This window comes from Orcinus orca, chromosome 4, assembly GCF_937001465.1.
Source record: "Orcinus orca chromosome 4, mOrcOrc1.1, whole genome shotgun sequence".
Classification (NCBI taxonomy): Eukaryota; Metazoa; Chordata; class Mammalia; order Artiodactyla; family Delphinidae; genus Orcinus; species Orcinus orca.
The window spans coordinates 151,781,939-151,802,851 of record NC_064562.1 but is presented as its reverse complement, the minus strand read 5'-3'; the positions used below and the strand labels follow the sequence as shown (position 1 = coordinate 151,802,851).

Genomic DNA, 20,913 nt, shown 5'->3' with positions numbered 1-20,913 from the left:
GGACGGGGTGCTTCTGGCATCTGGGGTCCAGACCAAGGGTGCCTTAAACACGCTGTAGTACACACGACAGCCCTGCTGCCAACCCCCACCAGAAGCCTGACCCGCCCCAAATGTCAGTGTGCAGCCGCTGAGAAACCCTGAGCCCAGGATCAGCTGGCGGGGGGATCTCCATCCTCCTGGGGGCCACACTGGCATGGTGGGACGCCTGTCCCCACCCCCCAGGCTCTGGTAGCTGGTCTCAGGGGCTCCAGGAGTCCCGACGTGAAGTCTGACTTGGGGGCTTTCATGTAGCCCCTTCCTGGGTCACAAACGGAGCTTTGGCCATCGGGGGTGCCTGGGATGGCCGGCCTGTTTCCCGCTGCCAAGGGCGGCTGCAGTGTCCCTGGACTTGGAGCTCTGGGAGGTTCTCCAGGACCTTTCTCTCTGGGCTGACTGGATACTGAATGACACCCTGCTTCCCGCACCCCCAGACCCATTCTGACATTTCTTATTCTCAAAGACTTTTCTGACGGGGACGGTGCTCTCATGAGAGAAGAAAAATCATCATTTTTTTTTAAATTGAGCTGAAATTCATGTAACATGCAATTAACCATTTTATTTATTTTTAAATTAAATTAATTTATTTTCTTGGCCTCGCTGTGTGGCTTGCGGGATGTTAGGTCCCCGACCAGGGATTGAACCCCGGCCCACGGCAGTGAAAGCGCAGAGTCTGAACCACTGGACCACCAGGGAATTACCAAAATTAACCATTTTAAAGAGAACAATTTAGTGGCATTTAGGGAATTCACGATGTTGTATCTCTCTAGTTTCAGAGCGTTTCCTTTCTAGAAGGAACCCCGCGCTCATTCAGCACCGCCTCCCTGCCCCCCTCCCCAGCTCCGGCAGCCAGTGGTCTGCTTCCTGTCTCTATGCATCTCCCTCTCCGGGATGTTTCATATAAAACGCATCACGCGCTGTGTGACCTTTTGTGTCTGACTTCTTTCTCTTCACGTGTTTTTGAAGTTCCTCCACGTTGCAGCCTGTCCCAGAACCCCCTTCCTTTTCGAGCCTGAATGGTCCATTATGTGGACGGTCCACAGTCTGTGTATGCATTCGTCCGTTGATGGATGTTGGGTGGTTTCACCTTTTGGCTGTTGGGAGTAATGTCACTGTCAACATTCATGAGCAGTGCCTGTTTGCACACCAGTCTTCAGTTCTTCGGGGTATGTACCTAGGCGTGGAATTGCTGGCTCGTATGGTCATTCTGTGTTCAATTTTTTGTAGAATCCCGTACTAGTTTCCACCATTTTACATCCCCACCTGCAATGCCGAGGGCTCCAGTTTCTTCACAGCCTTACCAACACTTGTTATTTTCCTTTTTCCCCCCATAACCACCCTAGTGGGTACGAAGCAGTATCTGGTTGTGATTTTGATTTGCATTTTCTTAATAACCAACAATGTGGAACATATTTTCCTGCGCCATTTGCGTATCTTCTTTGTCAAAATGTCTATTCAAATCCTTTGCCCTGTGGAACCAAGCAGGGACTGAGAAAGCAAAGGCTGTTTGCTCAGAGCTGGCTGAGCCGGGGATCAGCCTTCGTCAGTGTTATTGGCAGAGACCCAGAGGCAGGCAGAGGCATGGGCGAGCTTCCCAGTGGAGAACAGGGGGCTCAGGGTGCCCTGCTGGGGGCTGGGGGCCTGGGAGTGGTCTTCAGGGTGACTGAAGGGAGGGCATCCCGGGTGACTGGTCAGGGGGCAGGCGGGCCTTCTGCGGTTGGTCCCGAGTCGGAGGCAGGACGACGATTAGGGAGGCCGTCAGTATTGATCGAGTCCTGGCCGATTGTCCAGCGGTGGCTGTTTGGGCTCCTGGCTTGTCACTAGAGACAGCAGTCTGCCCTCCTGCAGGTCCGACTCCCAGCAGGCTGGCCCCCGGGGCTGGCGGCTGCGGCCCGAGGGTCAGAGCCCTGCTTTCGCACGTGGTCTGGTCATCGTCCAGTTGTAGTATGTTCAGACCCTCAGTTCCTTTCTTAATCGGATTGTTTGTGATTTTTGGTGAGTCGCAAGGGTTCTTTATATATTCTGCATACTAAGTCTTATCAGATGGATGGTGGGCGAATATTTCCTCCTGTTCTAAAATTGCCTTCACTTTCTCGATAACGTCCTCTGTGCACAAGGGCTTGAATTTTGACGACGTCCAGTTGACCCATTTCCCTTTGGTGCTCATGTCCTTATTTTTCAATTTGCAACGAACCCCTGCAGACCAGGTGTAGTTTTTGATACCTAAGGCAACCATACACTGTTTCTGGAGTATAGATTTGTACCCGAAGTGAACTTCTTATGGAAATCGGACTTGAACGCAACGTCTTTCAGTGTCTCCGGCTCTTAGATTGTAGAGCCATGGTGTTCTGGATTCTGTTACACGTTGTGCTTTAAACACTCAGTAGGGTGTTGCGGCCCTCCATTTGACATATCCTCTCTGTGTACTTAGTGCATATCCAGTGCAGGCTCGAGGGTGGCATGAATCCTGCCCTCGTGGAGTTTACCGTCTACTGAGAAAGAGAGGTTGAAATAAGTCATCACAAAACTATTTAATTAGAATGTGATATGTGCCACAGGTCATTAGCTGAGAAGTGGAGGGGTATAATTTTTTTTATTGGAAAATTCAACAGTGTAGTGGCTTCCGCTATTTAGGTACCAATACTTCTTTTCCTTTAATTAAAAAATTTTTGTGGTATTTTTATTGAGGTATACTTGATTTACAACGTTATTTTAGTTTCAGGTGTACGATACAGTGATTCAAAATTTTTATAGTTTTTACTCCATTTAAAGTTATTATTAAATATTGGCTATATTCCCTGTGCTATACCACGTATCCTTGTAGCTTATTTACTTTACACGTAGCAGCGTGTATCTACCAGAGGGCATAATTCATTGCAGGTTTGTTATGTCACATCAGGTGGACAGTCTCCAAATATTATGGGAAATGTTATATGTAAATTGATACAATTTAATACTTTTGAGAAGAGGAGCCCATTAACTTAATTCTGGTTTTGACTTTAGTGAGCGTCCTTTCCTTGATTTGAGAGGTTAACGTGAAGTTTGTAAGGACGATGTTATCCTTTCTTTCTAGATGAACTGAAAACTGGCATTAGCAGTGTTTTTCTGTTTGATTACTTGAAAATCACTAACTGTTTTTTATATCTCTTCTCCTCTCCATCTTTTTTGTTTTGTTTTTGTTTGGTTTTTTTTGCGGTACACGGGCCTCTCACTGTTGTGGCCTCTCCTGCTGCGGAGCACAGGCTCCGGACGCGCAGGCTCAGCGGCCATGGCTCATGGGCCCAGCCGCTCCGCGGCATGTGGGATCTTCCCAGACCGGGGCACGAACCCGTGTCCCCTGCATCGGCAGGCGGACTCTCAACCACTGCGCCACCAGGGAAGCCCTCCATCTTTTTTAAAAAACTATTTTTTTCTATTTCATAAGGATTTCAAGAGCTTTTATCTGAATCTTCACTGAGCCTTATTGTTTGTCGCTAGCCTTCAATTTTATTTTATCAGTATTATAAAGTTCAACTAAATTAGCTAACTCTTCCACTGAAAGAAAGAAAAACTAGCAATTCATACAAATAGCTAAATTTCTAATAGTACAAATTCAGTAGTTCTTTAACACGGAGTTTTTTTTCAGCCTCCGTGCCGTTGACATTCGGGACTGGATAATTCCATGCTGCAGGACCACCCTGTGCCCTGTAGGATGTTTAGTGGCATCGCTGGCCTCTACCCACTAGATGCCTATAGTACCCGCCACTTATGATGACCCAAAATATCAACAGACATCGGCAGATGACCCTGGGAGGGGAGGGTGGCGCAGTCACGCCTGGTAGGAATCACTAAAGGTCTTTGAGGACGAAACTCGATACTGTCCGCTTAGAGCGCACGAGGTGAGGACCAGGGAGCCAGCTGTCTCTGTGTGTGTTAGTAAGTATATTTACTGGAAGGTCATTTGGGGGAGCAGAGATTTACAAAAGTAATCCACAGCAAGTATGTGCACAACCATTTTGTCATTTCATGAAAAGCCAGTGGAAAGTCCTCCATCTAAAACGTGACTGGGAAATACCTGGCCTCTTCCAGGCAGCACGTACTAATCAGCTGCTGACGGAGGCGTCAGTGTCCTGGGGCCACCATAACCAAACAAAGCACCACACACTGGGGGCCTGAAACCACAGAAATTTACTCTCCACAGTCTGGAGGCCAGAGGTCTGAAATCAAGGTGTCAGAAAGGCCACACTCCCCCCGGAGGCTCCATGGGAGGGTCCTTCCTATCTCTTCCAGCTTCTGGTGACCCCAGAGTTCCCGGGCTGTGGTCGCTTCCCTCCCGTCTCTGCTTCCATCTGCACGTGGCCCCCCTCTCTCCATGCCCTCTCCTCCTCTGACTCTTGGAGGACAGCGGTCATTGGATTCAGGGCCCACCCAGGTAACCCAGAGTGACCTCACCTCCAGATCCTTAATTATATCTGCAAGGACCCTGTCTCCCAACAAGGTCACGTGTTTGGAGGACACTTCAACCCACGGCAGCTACACAGAGGCAGCCTGTGGCTCGGTCCCTGGGGGTTTCGAACATTTTCATCTTGATTCTCGTGTGGTCATAAGAGTTGCCATCTGTGGTTTGCAGATTCGGGACCCGAAGACCCTTCTTCCCATGCCAGGGGTGATGGTTGGCGACATCGGAAGGAAGCTTGGACAGAACGGTCTGGACAACGGGTGAGCGCGCACCTTGTACTTGACGGTCGCTCCTCCAGGGGTCATTCCTCAAGGCTGCCTGCTCAGCACGTCCCCCCTGTGAGCCCACCGGCTCCCTCAGTGCTGTCCCCGTGCCCTCCCAGGCTCCTGCGGGATGCGCCTTACCTCTGCACTTGAGATCATGTTGGGAAGGGCCGGGTGCTGTTTGTGCTCCAACCTCAGGAGACATAAGTGGCCCCAAGTGCAGAGCACACAGACTTCTCCCCGGCAGGTGGCCTCTCCAGCTGTCAGGCCAGGCTCAGGCTGGACACCCGTATCCCGTGGGGGCCTCAGCCTGTGACCCGGGCCCTGCTCCCCGTCCTGGAGCTCAGGCACCCAACAGGTGTCCACGCTGGTTCTGGGGACAGAGCTGGGTGCCGGGTAGCCGGGGCAGAGTGGCCTGAGATGAGACCTGGGCTTGGGGAGCTGGAGGGGGGCGGGAGGGCAGGGCAGCCACGTCAGGAAGGGCCTTGGAGTCTCCCTGAGGGATTCCCGGGCTCATTCATGGCATGAGTTTTGGAATCAGATCTGGGTTCACATCCTGGGTCCACCTCTGCCTCTTTGTGTTATCTTGACCAGCTTTCTTGGCCCTCTCCTCCTCTGTAAGGTGGGCATGATGTCCCCAAGCCGGGCCCTCTCGTAGCCCTGCCTGGGGGCCTTTGCTACCTGTCAGTGCTCTCGTCACCTGCGCCTGCGGGCGGGACTCACGCGCCGTCTCCCGGAAAGCCTGGCTGACATGCTTTCTGCCCCTCTGTTCTCCTGAGACGCTTTCTACCTGGGGGGGAAGCAGAGCCGGGGGTTCCTTGGTCATGCACCTCACGCTGCGTCTCAGGAACGTTTGCATACCTGCCACTTCATCAGGGAGCAGAGAACAGAGGAGCCCGCCTCGCCGGAGTTGGAGCCCGCTGCTTATCCTGACCCCGGTCATTCTGAGTGTAAATCAGGAGCAGCAGCTCATCTCCGAGACAGAAGCTGGGCCAGGTGCTCTCCCACCACCCTAAGCGTGGAGAAACCTCCTTTCAGCTGTCCCCCCTCCCCAGAGGTAGGGGAGCTGGGGGCACGGAGAGTGTCTCAAACCTCTGCTTGGCCCCTCAGAACAGGTGGGGCCCCCACCTGTACCAGAGAGGGCGGGAGAACCATCGATTTTCACTCTGTGTAGCTGGAGGAGAAAACGGAAGGAAGTTGCTAAAAAGTGAAACCAGAAACACACACACACAGCCCTTCTAACCTATACCTGTCTAGAGCTTTGAGTGCCTCTCTCGCTGGCCTGTGAAAAGAGCCTGTTAATTAACGCTGGAGCCTGGGGTGGGGGGAGGAGGGTGTCAGTTCCCTTCCATCACTGCTTTGTGCGGGTGCATGGGGCCCCCCCTGGCAGGGATGGGTCATGTGGCCTGTGGTCCTTGGGGCAGGGGAAGCTCTGCAGCCCTCAGGGCGAGGCCGCCACGCGGCTTGGAGTGTTTGAGAAGATGGACCCGATCTGGCCGAGGTGAGTCAGCGTCAAGGAGGACCATGCGGGAGGTGGAGGTGGAAGGCCCCGTCTTGCTCTGGGCCCTGAGCACGAGCGTCCTTTATTAGATCCACGCGTCCCATTGTGGGACCCGGAAAATGCGTGTACGGTGACTCCATCTGTGGAAGGGTCTGTGCTCACACGTAAGGCCGGGCAGGTGTGTCTCCAGGCGCCTGGCGGTGGGAAATGACCCTCCAGCTGTGAACAAGTGCTGCTGGGTCACTGCTGTCCAAGGAAGGCCTTGGGTGAGGTCACAGATCTCCAGTCCCTGTTCATTTGGTTTTACAAGTTAGAACCTTTAACACTGTTTTGGGACATCCGTGAAAAACTCTGCCCTTGGTCCTCCAAATCAAGTCCCGTTTTATTTATTTTTATTTATTTATTTTATTTTGTAACATCTTTATTGGAGTATAATTGCTTTACAATGGTGTGTTAGTTTCGTTTCAGAGACTGTTAGTCCCGTTTTAGAGACTGAGTATTTGTTTCCTATTGCGATGGTCCCAGGGAGTCACACCAACGTAGCAAAGGCCCTCCTAAATAAACATGTCGCGTCCGAGGGGCAAAGCTCTTCTGAGACTCAGCAGTGCCAGCCCGGTGCCGCCAGGGGGCAGCATGGCGACTACCCTGAAGCCGGCTCAGAGCGGCCCCCCCAAACCAGAGTCGCCATTCCCATGGGGCCACTTGGAGGCCGGCAGACAGGGCGTGGAAGCAGCCGTACCCTGCGCCTTTGAAGGTTCAGTGGTGCCTGGGGTCTCTCGGCCGCTGGGCTGGGGCTGGGATGTGGGCCAGGGGCGGTGACGCAGGCAGTGCCCGCCCCGCCAGAAACGCAGCTGTCCCTGCCAGCTTCGGGGCGCACGCCCAGCAGAGGGCGCGCGGGTCTGAATCTCTGGCTTTCCTTGTTTGCAGGCCGCTTGCAGAGCAGGGTCGCGATTGAGATTTTTTATTTTGAAAAAGTGGTCAACAGTTCATACGTAGGTCACAAGGATTCGTGAGTCTGTGGGAAGACTGTGTAGAAATCAGAGGCAGACCTAAATTGCACGGATCACTTTTAGCCAAATAACTCTAAAAGCAAATCAGTAGAGATCCCTCCAGTGAACTGTTGGGCCTCACCTTCAAGGTGGGCTGCGGGCATCCTCACACTTGCTCAGAGGTGAGGCGGGGAAGCGTCTCCAGAGCGGCTGGGAGGACGTCCCATGAGGCTCTGGGGCCCAGGTGGGGCTGGGGCAGCAGTGAGAGGCCCCAGGAGCAAGGAGGCCACCGGGACGTGGAACGGGTGGCCCAGGAGGAAGGGGGTGCGGGGCCTGGGGCAGGGTCTGCCGCCCGCAAGCCCCCCAGCCCTGCCGTATGCTCACGCTATCGTGTCACACGCACACCCCGTGTCAGATACGACCTGTGCGGCCCCCCGCCCCCTGCCCTCGGGGGACACTGGGGATTGTGACCAGGCTGGCCAGCACCGACTGTTCCTGGAACAGTCTTTGCCACATGGCAGTGCTCAAAAGAGAATGTGTAAAATTTTGATTTCAGTTAAGCTCCAGCGAATAGTTTTGCGCCTATAAATGTATTCCGCCTTGTTCCATCCCTGTGTGGCAGGGAGGGTGAAGATTTTCCACTCCTTAAAAAGGGCGCTCTCAGTTGACAGCATCAGACTTGTGAAAGCATTCCTCGCCTTTCAAGTGATGAGCTGGACCAGACCAGGGACGTCGGCACTGAGGCCGGGCGTTCTAGAGACGTGGGTCCCGGGGCCAGTCAGAGCCGCCCCACAAAGGCCCCGATGAGTGGCTCCCTCCAGGCAGGGCCTTCGGGTGCTCGGGCCGGGCCTGCGTTTCACACGCCGGAGGGAGACCCTGGCCTGGATGCTGCTGGGGCCCTGGTGGCCTCACGTGCAGAAATCCTAGTCGCTTCCGAAGGAGTTTGGGAGGGGCCCCTCCAGCCACCCCACGCCCAGCCCCGGCTCTCAGCTCTTCCCCAGGTGCACTGGCTGTGTCACCCCTCAAGGCTGCCCCGGGACTCGGGGTTCTGTGGAGGTGCACCAGCGCCCTAAGGACGATGTCTCGCCGCTGTTGATTCATCCCCGGCACTTAGGACGTGTCTGCTGGGTGCCAGGCATGTGGCCCCCTTATAACAGGGTCCCTAACGGCCACCGAAAGGCAAGTGGCTCAGTGGGCAACATGGCCAGGACCGCCATCTAATGGTGCTGTGGGACCCCTGGGTGCTCACCTCGGGGCAGGGGTGGGAATCGTGGCAGGCATCTTGGAGGAGGTGGCAGTGCTCTGGGGGCCGTCGGCCCCGAGGCCAGGAGAGGGCCTGGCCGGCTTGACGGTCACAGGCAGATGTGACCCAGCTACAGGCTGTGGGCTACAAGGAGGCAGCAGCTGACAGGGGTCCCGCCGGAGGGCTCACCACGTTTCCCTATGGGTTTAGATTCTGTTGGTCCCAGGGACCTAAGATTCTCGTGCCGGGTGTGACCATTCCGAGCTGAGGTTTAGACAGGCCTCTGCTCCCGTGTGCGGGACAGGGGGACGAGGTGGGGTCTGGAGAGAGCCAAGGGGGAGACTGTTGCAGGAAATGGGACAAGAAGAGGCACAGACCATCAGGACACAGCTCGGGGTGGGGGTAAGCACCGTGGCTCGGACGGTGGCTGGGGAGCCACACAGCCTGGGATCCAAGGAGGAGCTGGGGGGTGGTACGCGGAGCTGCCCCCCTTCTCCGCAGGGCGCTGCCCTTCTCCCCAGAGCTGCTTCCTGTGGTTCAGTAAAAGAATGTTCCGTGTGACATCGAAATTGCTTAGAAGTCAGATAAGGCGCTGTCGGAACTATTGATATTTTAAGATGGTTTGGGTTTTTTTGCACAGTGTCTGTACCACCCGTTACTTCACATAACCTTGTTCCTGCACTGTCGTGAGATAGATTTTCCTTCCTGACAACCACAGAGAACACCTTCGATTACTGACACACGCGTGATCCCCAGGGATGCGTGTGCACGCGTGTTCTCAGCTGCTCAGGGGAGCTGACTCGCCTGCCCCTGGAGCCCTAATGGGATGGTGCAGTACCCCTATTGACTTGGGACGTTTAAAACCTCAGTTTGCTGACTTTGTCACTCGGTGTGTGAACTCTGGTGTGGGAGTCAAGTGTGAGAACCGGAGATTCTCATCTTTACGAAAATGGTCCCGCCTTTTCTGCTGAATGACCGGTCCCAGGTGTTCTGGCCGCAGCGAGCGAGGACGTTTCCTCCCAGCGTGTAGTGTAGCGGGAGCCCGCGTGCAGCCCTGAGGCCCGAGCACCGGCGGTAGTGGGGGTGGGGGGGCTCGCCTCCATCATTACGAACAGACGGCCGCTTTATCTCAGGCAGAGCCCATCACTCACACCACCTTTTGCTTACGCCTACTTTTTTGGATAAAAAAATTAGTTGAAATGTCTTGTCTACTGGTGCCTTCTCTCTCCTGCATTTTTGTTTTGTTGGGTTTTGTTGGGTTTGTTTTTTTTGGTCTTTTGGGGATTATGTCACCCACCTTCTGAGCTGTGCTTTGCCTTTTTTTTTTTTTTTTTTTTGCGGTACGCAGGCCTCTCCCTGTTGTGGCCTCTTCCGTTGCGGAGCACAGGCTCCGGACGCGCAGGCTCAGCGGCCATGGCTCACGGGCCCAGCCGCTCCGCGGCATGTGGGATCTTCCCGGACTGGGGCACGAACCCGTGTCCCCTGCATCGGCAGGCGGACTCTCAACCACTGCGCCACCAGGGAAGCCCTGTCCTTTGCTTTTATTTGACTGAGTTTCAGGAGGGAGAGGAGATAAGCCCCGGGGGCCGACCCCAGTTTAACCAGAAGTGCTGTGTCTCCACACAGATTTGCCATGTTCCACAAAGTCAGGATTCCTCGCCAGGACCTGCTGAACCGCTCAGGAGATATCACCCCCGAGGGCACCTACGTCACCCATGTTAAGGTACAGCTGCCTCCAGGCCCACAGGACACCCACCCCCTGTGCTCAGAGGGGGAGAGTCACCACAGGAGCCCGTGGCCCGTGCAAACCTGTCTAGGATCAGGTCCCAGTGCCGCCAACAGGGACGGGAGTGCTTGGGTCGGCCACACCCCCAGGGCCCCGAGCACGATGACCTGCCCCCACCCTGCCCCTGCCAGCCCCCCGGCATTTCAGTCAGGGAGGTTGCCCCCGCCGGCGCTGTTTCCCACCAGGGGCTTAAGAGTGAAGGGTCGCCTTGTGGGCTGTGCACCAACGGGGGTGACAGTGTCCTCTGGTTTCTGACCACGCCCCTAAGTTCATTGAGTGTAGACATGCAGTGGCACGGCCCCGGGCGCTTTCTAGACGTGGCCAAGTCAGGGTAGCTGAGCCCTCCCAGGCCTGGACCCGGGATGACGCGTTCCGGCAGCACGTGTGCGTGTGAGAACCCCGCCTGACGTTGAGCTTCGGCTGCTTGGAGCCGAGAGAACAGGGCTTCAATGAGTGTGACGGGTACCTTCAGAGGACGAGAGAAGCTAGAGGTGACACGGGAAGCCGTTCAAGAATGGAAACAACGCTATAAAAAATGAATGAAAAGTACGAAAGTAAGTCATTGAGAGAACCCAACAGATGGGGTACATACAGCGGGAGAGTGAATTAGCGGTTGGAAATCAGAGTGAAGGAGGCGGCAGGAAAGGATGGAGAGAACCACGGAGACAACGTTTTGCAGAAACGATGAAGATAAATGTCTCTAAAGTAAAGAAGAAAGAAAACCTTGACAGAGGGGCCCATAGAGGGGGAGTCAGGGTCTCCCATCCCACACTCACTGCAGAGAAATGTCAGAACCTCGTAGAGAAGATGCTGAGGCCTTCCAGAGACGGGATGCTGGGCCAACTCCCACGGAGTAGAAGCCCCTTTAGTGTCAGAGTTCCGGCACGACGCCGAACGCGAGAAGTCGGTGAGATGACATTTCAAACCATTGAGGGCAAACAACTGTAAACACGCTTCTTCTAGATCCAGCTGGACTGTCATTCGTGCATGAGAACAGAATCAATATTGTCGGCCAGAGGCTTGACGTGTTGCCACACAAATACCAGCGTGGACATGATTTTGGAAGAAAAGTCCGAATAGTAAAATAAGTGAACCCAGGAGGAGCAGCAGGGGGTGAGGGAGGTGCGCGTGATCGGATAACTGGGTGAGCCTTATGGGCAGAGGTACCCAAACGCCGCCGCCGGCCCTTAAAGCACGAGCCACTGTTGGAAACAGCGATAAGCGCGTTGCGATTTACAACACGTCAAAAATAGACGCACACGGGCAATTGCCCAGTTTCAAAGATCGCAAAGGACAACAGCTGACCATCACACCGCTTAGAATGGTGGTTTGACGGACCGGGAGGAATCCCAGGTGGGGGTGAGGGGGTGGGGGAAGGAGCCTGGTTTATAAACAAAATGTCGGTGCCAGCCATGCCCTCTGCTTCGGCTCCTGCGTCGCTCTTGGCACAGCTGTCTGGTCCTCGGTGGGATTGGGAGCGGGGCTTCGTACTTCCAGGTGGCCGTTTGCAGGTCTCTGCAGATGGTACATCTGCCTGGGGCCCCGTCCTCCTGTCGCTAGGCATCCTCCGTGCCTCCGCACAGCATCCCGTGATGGGGACGCCGGCCCCCATGCAGCTTGGCCTCCTGGGCCCAGGGGCCTGTGCCTGGGACGCCCTGGGGGCAGGGCCTGGAAGAATAAAGGAGCGCCCCTCCACATCTGTGCCCGTCCCCAAGGCAGCCTGCGGGTCCCAGGTCCGCCCTCACCTGTCTTCCTCCTGCAGGACGCCAGGCAGCACTTCAGCGAGTCCCTGGGCAGCCTGTCCTCCGGCCGGGTCGCCATCGCGGGCATGTCCGTCGTGAACCTAAAGCTGGCCGTGTCCATAGCTCTGCGTTTCTCAGCCACCAGGCGTCAGTTTGGACCAACAGACGAGGAGGAAGTACCGGTGCTGGAGTATCCGATGCAGGTACAGCTTCCGCAGGCGTGAGTTCACTTTCTTTCTGCTCCGCGTGCAGACATACCTCCTCTCTTAGGTCGCTGCACCTGGGTTGCTGGTTGCTGGTCAGGCCTCTTCAGGAGTTAACAGAGGGAGTGACAGACACAGGGAAGGAGTGCGGCGTCTGGGGCCACACGCGGTCTCGATAAATGGTCTTTAGTTGAACAGGAGTGTGTACGACCAGCAGGACGCGCTCTGGTGAGGCCGAGGGAGCAGGTGCGCACGCTCATCCCACCTGCGGGACCCTGACGTCCAGGCCACACTCCAACGCGCTCGTCCCATCCCTGGGAAGTGACCCCGGGACACAGCGGCTGAGGGGGCAGCACTGTTCGTGGTGACGTCCTCTAGCAGGGGGGACGCTTGCCTTCCGGGTCCTCCGAGATGAGGCAGCCCTCGATGGCAAAGGTGCAACTCAGGCTGAGCATCACCTGGACGCCGGGGCGGGGCGGGGGACGCATTTTATCACAGCGAGCCCCCACCGGTGCCCCTGCGTCCCCAGCCCTTCCGTGCGCACCATGCAGCTGCCCTGCACACCAGGTGGGCTGGGGATCCAGGTGGGTCCCCGAGGCTCGAGTCAGTGGCTCCTGCCAGAGTCAGCAGCTAAGTCGGACCCAGGTCTTGGCCAGTTAGGCCTGAGCAAAGGTGTATCTGAGCGCAAGTTTCAGGAAATTGTAACTGAATCGAAGTTGTTTCTTTTAACATTTCTTTTACTATGTCCGTGAACCTGTTTTAATACCAAATAAACAAGTAAGGAAAAGCCCAGTGCCTGGCTCATGCCGGGCTGGCACATAATGTCCACCACACCACCAACCCCGTGGCCTTGGTGAGGTCACGGCACGTCCGACTGCCTGGGCATCAGGCCTGGCTCAGCGGTCACGAGAGCCCACCTGAGCCACATGCTTGGGCTCCTGACCCCAGGTCCGTCCCCTCCCTGCTGTGTGTCCTTGGGCAAGCCACTGAACCTCTCTGTGCTCTAGTTTTCTCCTTTGTAAGTTGGGACTGCTGATAATACTGCTCTGTGAGTGGCTGTAAGGATTAAATACGTTAGTGCATGAGAAGCAGTTGGCACCGTGACCACACCCAGGAAACGGCAGGTGACCACGGTGCTGCCGATGGTGGCACCTGTCTCCCAGGTCCTTTCAGGCTCCGCCCCCTCCATCCATGCAACAGCGGATGTGCGCTGGTGAAAGAGACACCCTCCCTCGGCTCTCCATGAGCCTGTTTCCCCGTCTGGCTCTGGGGGGGTCGCTTCATTCCCCGTAGGCTCCCAAAGCCCAGGCGTCGCCGGGTGGGCCCCGCGCTCAGGCACGGCCGCCTGGCTTTCTTAGTTCTCTTGTAGATCAGCATTTGCTCTGGCTCAGGGGTCACGTGGATGGGAGAGCGGTGAGGGGGCTGTGCAGGGTGGTGCACGCGGCACAGTGTCTCCTTGAGTGGGGTTGTGTGGGAGACCTGGCCGCACCGGAAGAGCGTCGGGGGGCAGGCGTCACGGGGGTGGGTCCGGGAGACGTGCGGGACCTTATGCAATGAGTGGGGACGGTGGACAGTGGGTTCCTGGTGCTCCAGCCCCGGAAGGCAGGCGGGCCCTGGGGGCACTTGGAGGCCTCCAGGCAGGGACTTGTCTGTTTCAGCAATGGCGTTTACTTCCGTACCTGGCCGCGGCCTATGCCTTGGACCACTTTTCCAAATCTCTCTTCCTGGATCTGGTGGAGCTTCAGCAAGGCCTTCTGGGGAAAGACCGGAGCGCCAGGCAGGTGAGGGTCTCCGCTTTTCTCCACAGCGTTCATCATCCTTTAAATCTCATGGGTTGGACAGCACAGATTCAGCCTTTCTTTCAAAACAGCCTCGGTGCGTGGATTCGCGGGGACGGAGGCTCCGTCCGACTTGACCCGTGGGCTGTGTCCTCTCGGAGCCCTCGCTGCGATGGGAACGTGTCAGGCACGTGTCCACATTCCCGATTCTCAAGGATGTGCTGACACGTCTCCCGGTTCCCGTCTGTGAGTTCAGCTGCTGTTCTCCTCTTGAGAACATGATGGTTTTGCAAAATCCGCATTACCGGCCCCTCAGTCGATTTCACGGTTCTGATCCCTTTGTAAACAACGCGACAAAGGTCTGAATCCAGCTGACTGGATTTGACTTGACAGGCGGGGCTTTGCTCCAGAAATGAGCGTGCAAATCCACTGAGGTCGGCCCCTTCGTAGAAAGGGGTCCTCCGCTAATTTCTGTGTGGACGGTTCATGTGTTGTTTCTTTTCCCCCCTTACGCTGCCTCCTGGGCAGCGGTGAAATGGGAATCACACCAAGGGCGTCTGAAAACTGATTAGGAATGCTGAAGATCGGGGTTACGTACCACGCCCTGAAAAGCCTGTATCAAATTAGCACGTTTTGGAATATTCAGCGTAAACATCCAGGAGTCCAGAGGTGGGGAGGGGGAGGCGGGGGGGGGGGCTTGCCGGCAGTGTGCACCGCTGAGCAGTCAGGCCGACCGTGACAACCGTGACCCTGAAGACCGTTTCATCAGGAGTGCAGGGTTACGCGTGTTTTCTCTCCCAAGCGTGAGTCATTGAAACTTTTGCCAGCGGACAATGGAGTTGTCCTGTTAAAAATGTTTTGACGTGTCGTCGAGCTCTGTTCTTTCTGAAACTCAGTGCTTCAACCCAGGCACAGGTTATAAAGTAGCCCTTCTTCGAAGTTGAAAACGCTGGTAAAACACATCCCGTTATTTCGCGGGTGTGTGTGTGTGTCTCTCTTGTAACTGTTTGCGTTGAATATCGAGTCGAGGCGAAAGAGTATTTACCGGACGTGTTAAGGCTGGGGATGCTGGCTGGGCCTCCGCACAGTGTGGACCGAGTGGCCGTGTCTGTGCAGTCCTCTGGGGCCGCCTGCCACCCTCTCCCCCGGGGGCAGTGTCTTGGCACCGCCTCCCACCCCTTGGGTTTCTTCTTAGTCTCCGCTGCAGACTTCGTGTAAACGGAGTCATAACGTCATGCTCTTCTGCCATCAGCCTTCCCGCTCGCCTGCGCTCCCACCCCGTGTTCACCGGCTGGGCAGAGCCGTGGTCGTTTATTTTCACTGTCGTGGAGTTGTGTGACTGTGCTGCAGGGTATCCCTGTTTACTTGAATCCTGTTTTTTAAACTAAAATTGGGTTTCTTTCCTTTGTAGTTGTCGGGTACCTCGGATTAGACTGGAGGGGACATGAGCCTCTGAGGCTGTCTTGAACTGACCCCTGACCTCTGGGGTCGGAGCCTCTTTTCACCCGTTCTCGTTGGCTTCTCTCTCCGAAGGCAGAGCTGGGACACGAGATCCACGCCTTGGCGTCGGCCGGCAAGCCCCTGGCCTCGTGGACGGCCCAGCGCGGAATCCAGGAGTGCCGGGAGGCGTGCGGAGGACACGGCTATCTGGCCAGTAGGTTTTGGGGACACGTGGGCTGGTCTCCTGTCCTCTCCCGCACCATGTGGCTCACGGCCAGGGGTCGGCAAACGACAGCCTGCGGGCCAAAGGCCGTCTCTGTGGGTAAAGGTTTTTGTGAATAAAGATTTGTTGCCCCCCCCCCCCGGTCACGCCCGTTTGTTTACACACTTCCCGTGGCCGTGTTCCCGCTCCACCCGCCCAGCAGAGCTGTCTCAGCGAAGCCTAAAACATTGACTGGCTGGAACTTTCCAGAGCGGGTTTGCCAACCCCTGCCCTAGTCCAGTCCCTCGGCTCGCCGCCACCTGACGTTCCTCGGTCGAAATCCGGGTGTCACGAAGCAGCGTGGAGACCGAAACCCAGAAGAGGAAGGAGCTTATCTGTTCATCTGAATTGGAACTTTTTAGTTAATGGCTTTGGCAGTAAACTGGCAGCAAGTTTTGTTCCGAAAAAAAATTCTGAAACTTAGAAAAAGAGAGTTTGCTTTTATTGACACTGGCAGTTGGTCAGCTGGTGGATGGTGGAGAGAGGGGGAGACCGACAGCCCGGGGCCAGATCCCGGCTCTGCCGGTCACGGGCTTCGTAGCCGCAGGCAAGCTGCCCACCCTCACTGCCCCTCAGCTTTCTTCTCCATAGAATGGGACTGATAATAGGATAGCACAACGGGGGGCTTTGCAATGGGTAAGTGAACTAACCCACATGAAGGGTCGAGCATGGTATCGGCATAGGGCGTGTGCCCCGTCATTTTGGTCTGTTATTATTATCGTTATTATCGTGGTCGTCATCATTATTGCAGCTTACCTGCCTAACTCCCCGTGTGCTAGTCTCTTCAATAACTGATTGGTTAAAGTCTGGTTACTCAAAGAAGGCAACAACAGAGCTGGCAGAGACCTTCTTGACAGTTTATTCCTCCGGAAGCCTTTTAGGAGCTTTCAGTAACCGGGAAGTGTCCCAGTTACTCCTCGTGCGGGGGCGGCAGGCAGGGGGGCCCCTCCCCTCCTCCACACTCCACGTTTACTGACGTGTGGGTAGTCGTGGGGCTGCAGACGTTACTCACCCATGTGTTTTGTCCTCTGTGCAATGCTCTTTGTAGTATTTGTTTGTTGTTATAGCTCATATAGAGACGCTATAAATAGTTTAGAAGGAGGAACTTGAATCACGCAGCCCTTCAGACAACAAAAATGACTAAAGGAAGTGTCATCACATAATACAAACAGGGCTGAAGCCAGTGAGGCCCAACTCAGCAGGGATAAACGTAAAGCCGTTTATCTAGATTTAAATATCAATTGCAAATCATTTCTCTAAGGGCACTCTTAGCCCTTCACGTTCAGTGGTCTAACTGTGGCACGGGCAGCAATTCAGAGGAAGATGATCAGGGTGTCATAGGTGACCAGAAGCCTCGTGTCTGCTGCTGAACGTCTTACACCCTCTTGGGCTGTTCATAGCAATACGTGAGTGTGAGAAGTTAGGGTCCTACCCTTTCTCCCATCTCAGCCTCACGTTTGGAGAACATTTTCCATCAGAGGATGGAAACCTAGGTGGTGAAGATCTGGGAAGCATACTTTATCAAATCTGCAAAGGAATTGGGTTATTTCGCTGGTAGGAAAGACAAGAGAAAAATGAGAGTTGTCTTCAGATATTTGAAATGTCTCGTGTCCAAAGAAGGGTTCCTTCAGTTGGAAAAGGAAGAAGGGCACCCTCCCGCCGCTCAGGTAGTCAGCTCTGTCAGTGACCCCACTGGAGGGCGCTATGCCAGGTGACCTGAGAGGCTCGTGGTAGGGACAGGGATGCTGACGCCAGCGGATGCTTCTTGAGCGCGGCCCTGGGGCTTCACGGGGAGCCACCCGCTTCTCTTCCCGGGGACCTCGCGGGTGTCACCAATATGTCCTTAAAGAGGGAGCAGCCGGATGGAGACGGCACACCGCGGGTCGGGGGTGGAGCTGGCACTGGGAGCAGGGCGGGAAGTGCTTCATCCGGTCAAGCCGGGCCTGGGACCTCAGAGTCCCAGGTGGCAGCTGGGGGTTGGGGGGCACTTCCCACATGTGCACCCCCAGTGACGAGAACGCTGGGGCCTCCTTGCAGTGAACCGTCTGGGAGACCTCAGAGATGACAATGACCCGAACTGCACATACGAAGGCGACAACAACGTCTTGCTGCAGCAGACCAGCAACTACCTGCTTGGCCTGCTGGTGCGCCGGGACCAAGGTGAGGAGGCCAGCGCCCCTGCAGCCCAGTTGGGGGCGGGAGGGTGAGATTCCCAGGCCCCCTTGAGTTAGCTCTTCTGTCAGGCTGGACTCTGGGTTTGCAGGAAGGAAATGTGTGATCAAATGGGGATGGACCAGCTTCTGAAGTGATGGGCTGGGGCAGGTGGGGTCCTTCCGCCAGACATCCCCTGGGGTGGGGGGTGGGGTCCCTGGCTCTCCGGAGTCACTGGCTGTGCTCCTAGACGGTGCCCGCATTGAGAGCCCGCTGAAGACCGTGGACTTTCTGGAAGCCTATCCCAACCTCCTTGGCCACGGGTTCGAGGGTTCCAGCCCTGAGGACTGCTTGGACTCCTCAGGTAAGTACACTCCCTCCGTGTCTCCAGGGTGCACTGTGCCTGGCAGAAGCTGGAATGGCAGCCCATCTGCCAGAGAGCAAGGGGTGCTGGGTCTGCTCCTGGCCCCCCACCGTGTTAACGGTTGTGATTTTAATCGCAAAAACCGCTGTCGAGATGCTGTGTGTTCCACGGAACGCTGTTAGCGGAGAGCCTTTGGCGTGGCAGGAGGGCACCTGGCTTTACAGAGTGTCTGTGTCCCCCGGGGGCAGGTCGCTGGGTCCTCCGGGTGAAGGAGCCGCCCCCTCCCTTACTCGGAGGATGGAGAGCATGTGACACATCGCAGCATCAGCAGCTGCGGGCACTGGGCGTGCCATCTCTGGGGGACCCCGCCGGGCTGCACCGCTGCTCACATCTCCAGGAGAGGAGACCACGGCTGCCCAGTCCACCCCAGTGCACCCAGTGCATGTCAGCGGCCGGAGCAGGCGTCAGACCCGGGCTGGGCTGACTTGCCGGCCATCTCTCCTCCACCTTCTTCATCACCATCATCATCCAGAAACACTGCTGCTAGTAACTGCTTCGTCTCCCTCACCACACTTCGTTACAGCTTTTCTGACATAACGCACCTCCTTTATCTCCCTTTTTAAAGTGCTAAGAGGACACAGGGACACACTTGAAAATCTCTTTCTGATGCTTACAGAGCTCCCCAAATGTTGCTCCAGGAAGCCCCGGAAATGACCTAATCATTCTAATAACATCAACCCCACCGGAATGTTTTCCCCTAATACTGTCCCCCACCATAAAATCCGAACGTAAGCACGTGGTCTGCCAGCTTCAGGAGGTGTCAGCTATGCCCGCTGTGCCCCTTCCCCGCTCGCTGGAGCTGTGGACGCAGGAGCTGTGTTGTGCGCCGGCCATCAGGAAGCACGCCAGGGCGGCGTCATCTGTTTTTCCTGTGGGTGCTCTAATTTCTGCTCGTTCCAACAAAGTGAAAACACTTTCTGGAGCAAAGAACGCAAACAAAATTCATTTGACAAAAGGGGCTTGGCATCCAACACTGACGGTCGGGAGCCCACAGCCAGCCGTTCGTCTCCAGGGCATTCGATCATGAAATCCCACACCTCGGGGCCGGCCTTTGTCTCAGCTGCATCTTGGGTAAAAAGTCCATAAATGACATATGACCCTGGGGCTCTGTAGGGCTGGACACTCAAGACCTTTCCAGTATTGAGCGAGGGCTGTCTGCAAGGTCAGGAGATTTTTCCTCCAGGGATTAAAAGGTTTCTTTGGAGAGGGAGGGGCCGGGTGGGGCAGCTCTCTGTCTGCTTCCTCTGATTTATGTGCTGAGGATGCGTGTGTGCTGAGGATGGGTTTAACAAATGGTCCTGAATGTTGAGGAGCTGCACGTCGCTTAATAACTGAGGCCCAGTTTTTTCCTTTAGTTGGCTTATTTGCAGAAATATTAAATAATTGGAGTTCAGCGTGTTGGCTGCTCTGACCATTGTGTATACACTCAGGACAGTAGGGTTGTGTAGCATCACGTGTTCAGAGGGGTACATGGTGCGGTCAGCACACCGCCCAGAGGTTGGAAGCTCAGGGTCTGGAGTCAGCTGTGTAACCTCGAGCTAGATGCTTAACCTCTCTGAGCCTCCGTTTCCCCTGTAAGGTATCAAGAGGGAATGCGGTACCCCCCGCCCTCGTGGGCGGCTCACCGCCATGAGCTGGGGCCCTCCCTTGGGAATGGTGGGTGCAGAGTGACCCCTGCAGCGTGAGCTCAGCTGTTTCCCAGGAAGGCGGCTTGCAAGGTGGGTCTTGGAGGTTCAGAGCCGTGTGTTTGGGGAGCAGTCAGCCACACAGGAGCCGTGGGGTGGGCATGGTGGGAGAGCAGGTGGCTCCCACACCTGGGGCTGTGTGCCAGCTGAGGATCTGGGCCAGGTGGCCAAGCCTTGCTTTCTGGGGCGCACCTGGGCCAGAGCCCCACTTTGGAAGGCGTGCTCTGGTGCCGACGCAGAGCAAGGCTGGACTCGGGAGAGCAGCCAGAAGACCAGAACCCGGGCAGGGGCAGCACAGGAGAGAGCGACGGGAGCTGGGTGAGGGCACGGGGGACGGTCGGGGGGATGGTCAGGTGGTACGTTCGATGGAGGGCCAGGTGAGAGACCCCCCGGGGGGTGGGTGCTGGTGAAACTGGGAGTTCAGGGGTCCCACGTTGAGTGCCCGGTGGGCGTGTCGGGGAGCCCCGACACTGAGAGGCCAGGCAGGTGGGCAGACCTTGGAGTGATTGACCGTAGTGACAGCGGCCGCCCTGGGAGCACGCCTGGGTGGGGGGAGCCGGCATGGGGAGACAGGCAGCGCTCAGGGCCTTCGAGGGGTGCAGGGGAGCGGCCGGGGAGCCCCGAGGAGGCCATTTGTGACCCAGGAACCTGGGAGGGACTTGGGGACTGAAGTTGAAGCAGCATTTGTCTTGGGCCGTCAGCAGCCCCCCAAGCAAGAGCGTTACCGCCCACCTGTGCCGGTTTCCCCCAGTTTGTTCCCGATGACTCCTCACGCCCAGACGGACTCTCCGAGCGGCCCACACGCCGCCGGCTGTGATGGTACCTTTTGTGTGCTCACTGGGGGCTCCGCCCTTCCGTGTGAACATGGAGCAGTGTGACCCGCTTCTCTGTGAAACACTAAAGGCTAAAAGTGGAATTTCTAGGAAAAACGTTCCAGCAACTCACGTATCAAGCTTGCTTCTCACTCGGAGC

General features: G+C 56.1%; 1 protein-coding gene across 9 annotated transcripts in view; it reads left to right on the top strand.

Annotated features, from left to right (window-relative positions):
• The window catches only part of ACOX3 (acyl-CoA oxidase 3, pristanoyl), a 49,159-nt gene that overhangs the window by 12,545 nt on the left and 15,701 nt on the right, over nucleotides 1–20,913 (top strand). For 7 of the 9 annotated variants that reach the window (XM_033419513.2, XM_004265155.4, XM_033419512.2 and 4 more), the window contains exons 7-13: nucleotides 4,646–4,734; nucleotides 10,097–10,193; nucleotides 12,019–12,201; nucleotides 13,860–13,982; nucleotides 15,513–15,633; nucleotides 17,719–17,841; nucleotides 18,083–18,196. In XM_033419513.2, coding sequence (XP_033275404.1) covers nucleotides 4,646–4,734; nucleotides 10,097–10,193; nucleotides 12,019–12,201; nucleotides 13,860–13,982; nucleotides 15,513–15,633; nucleotides 17,719–17,841; nucleotides 18,083–18,196 — 850 coding nt within the window. Of the gene's footprint in view, nucleotides 1–4,645; nucleotides 4,735–10,096; nucleotides 10,194–12,018; nucleotides 12,202–13,859; nucleotides 13,983–15,512; nucleotides 15,634–17,718; nucleotides 17,842–18,082; nucleotides 18,197–18,444; nucleotides 18,809–20,913 lie in introns of those variants that run through there. The other 2 variants (XM_033419516.2, XM_049709247.1) reach the window with 2 other exon arrangements.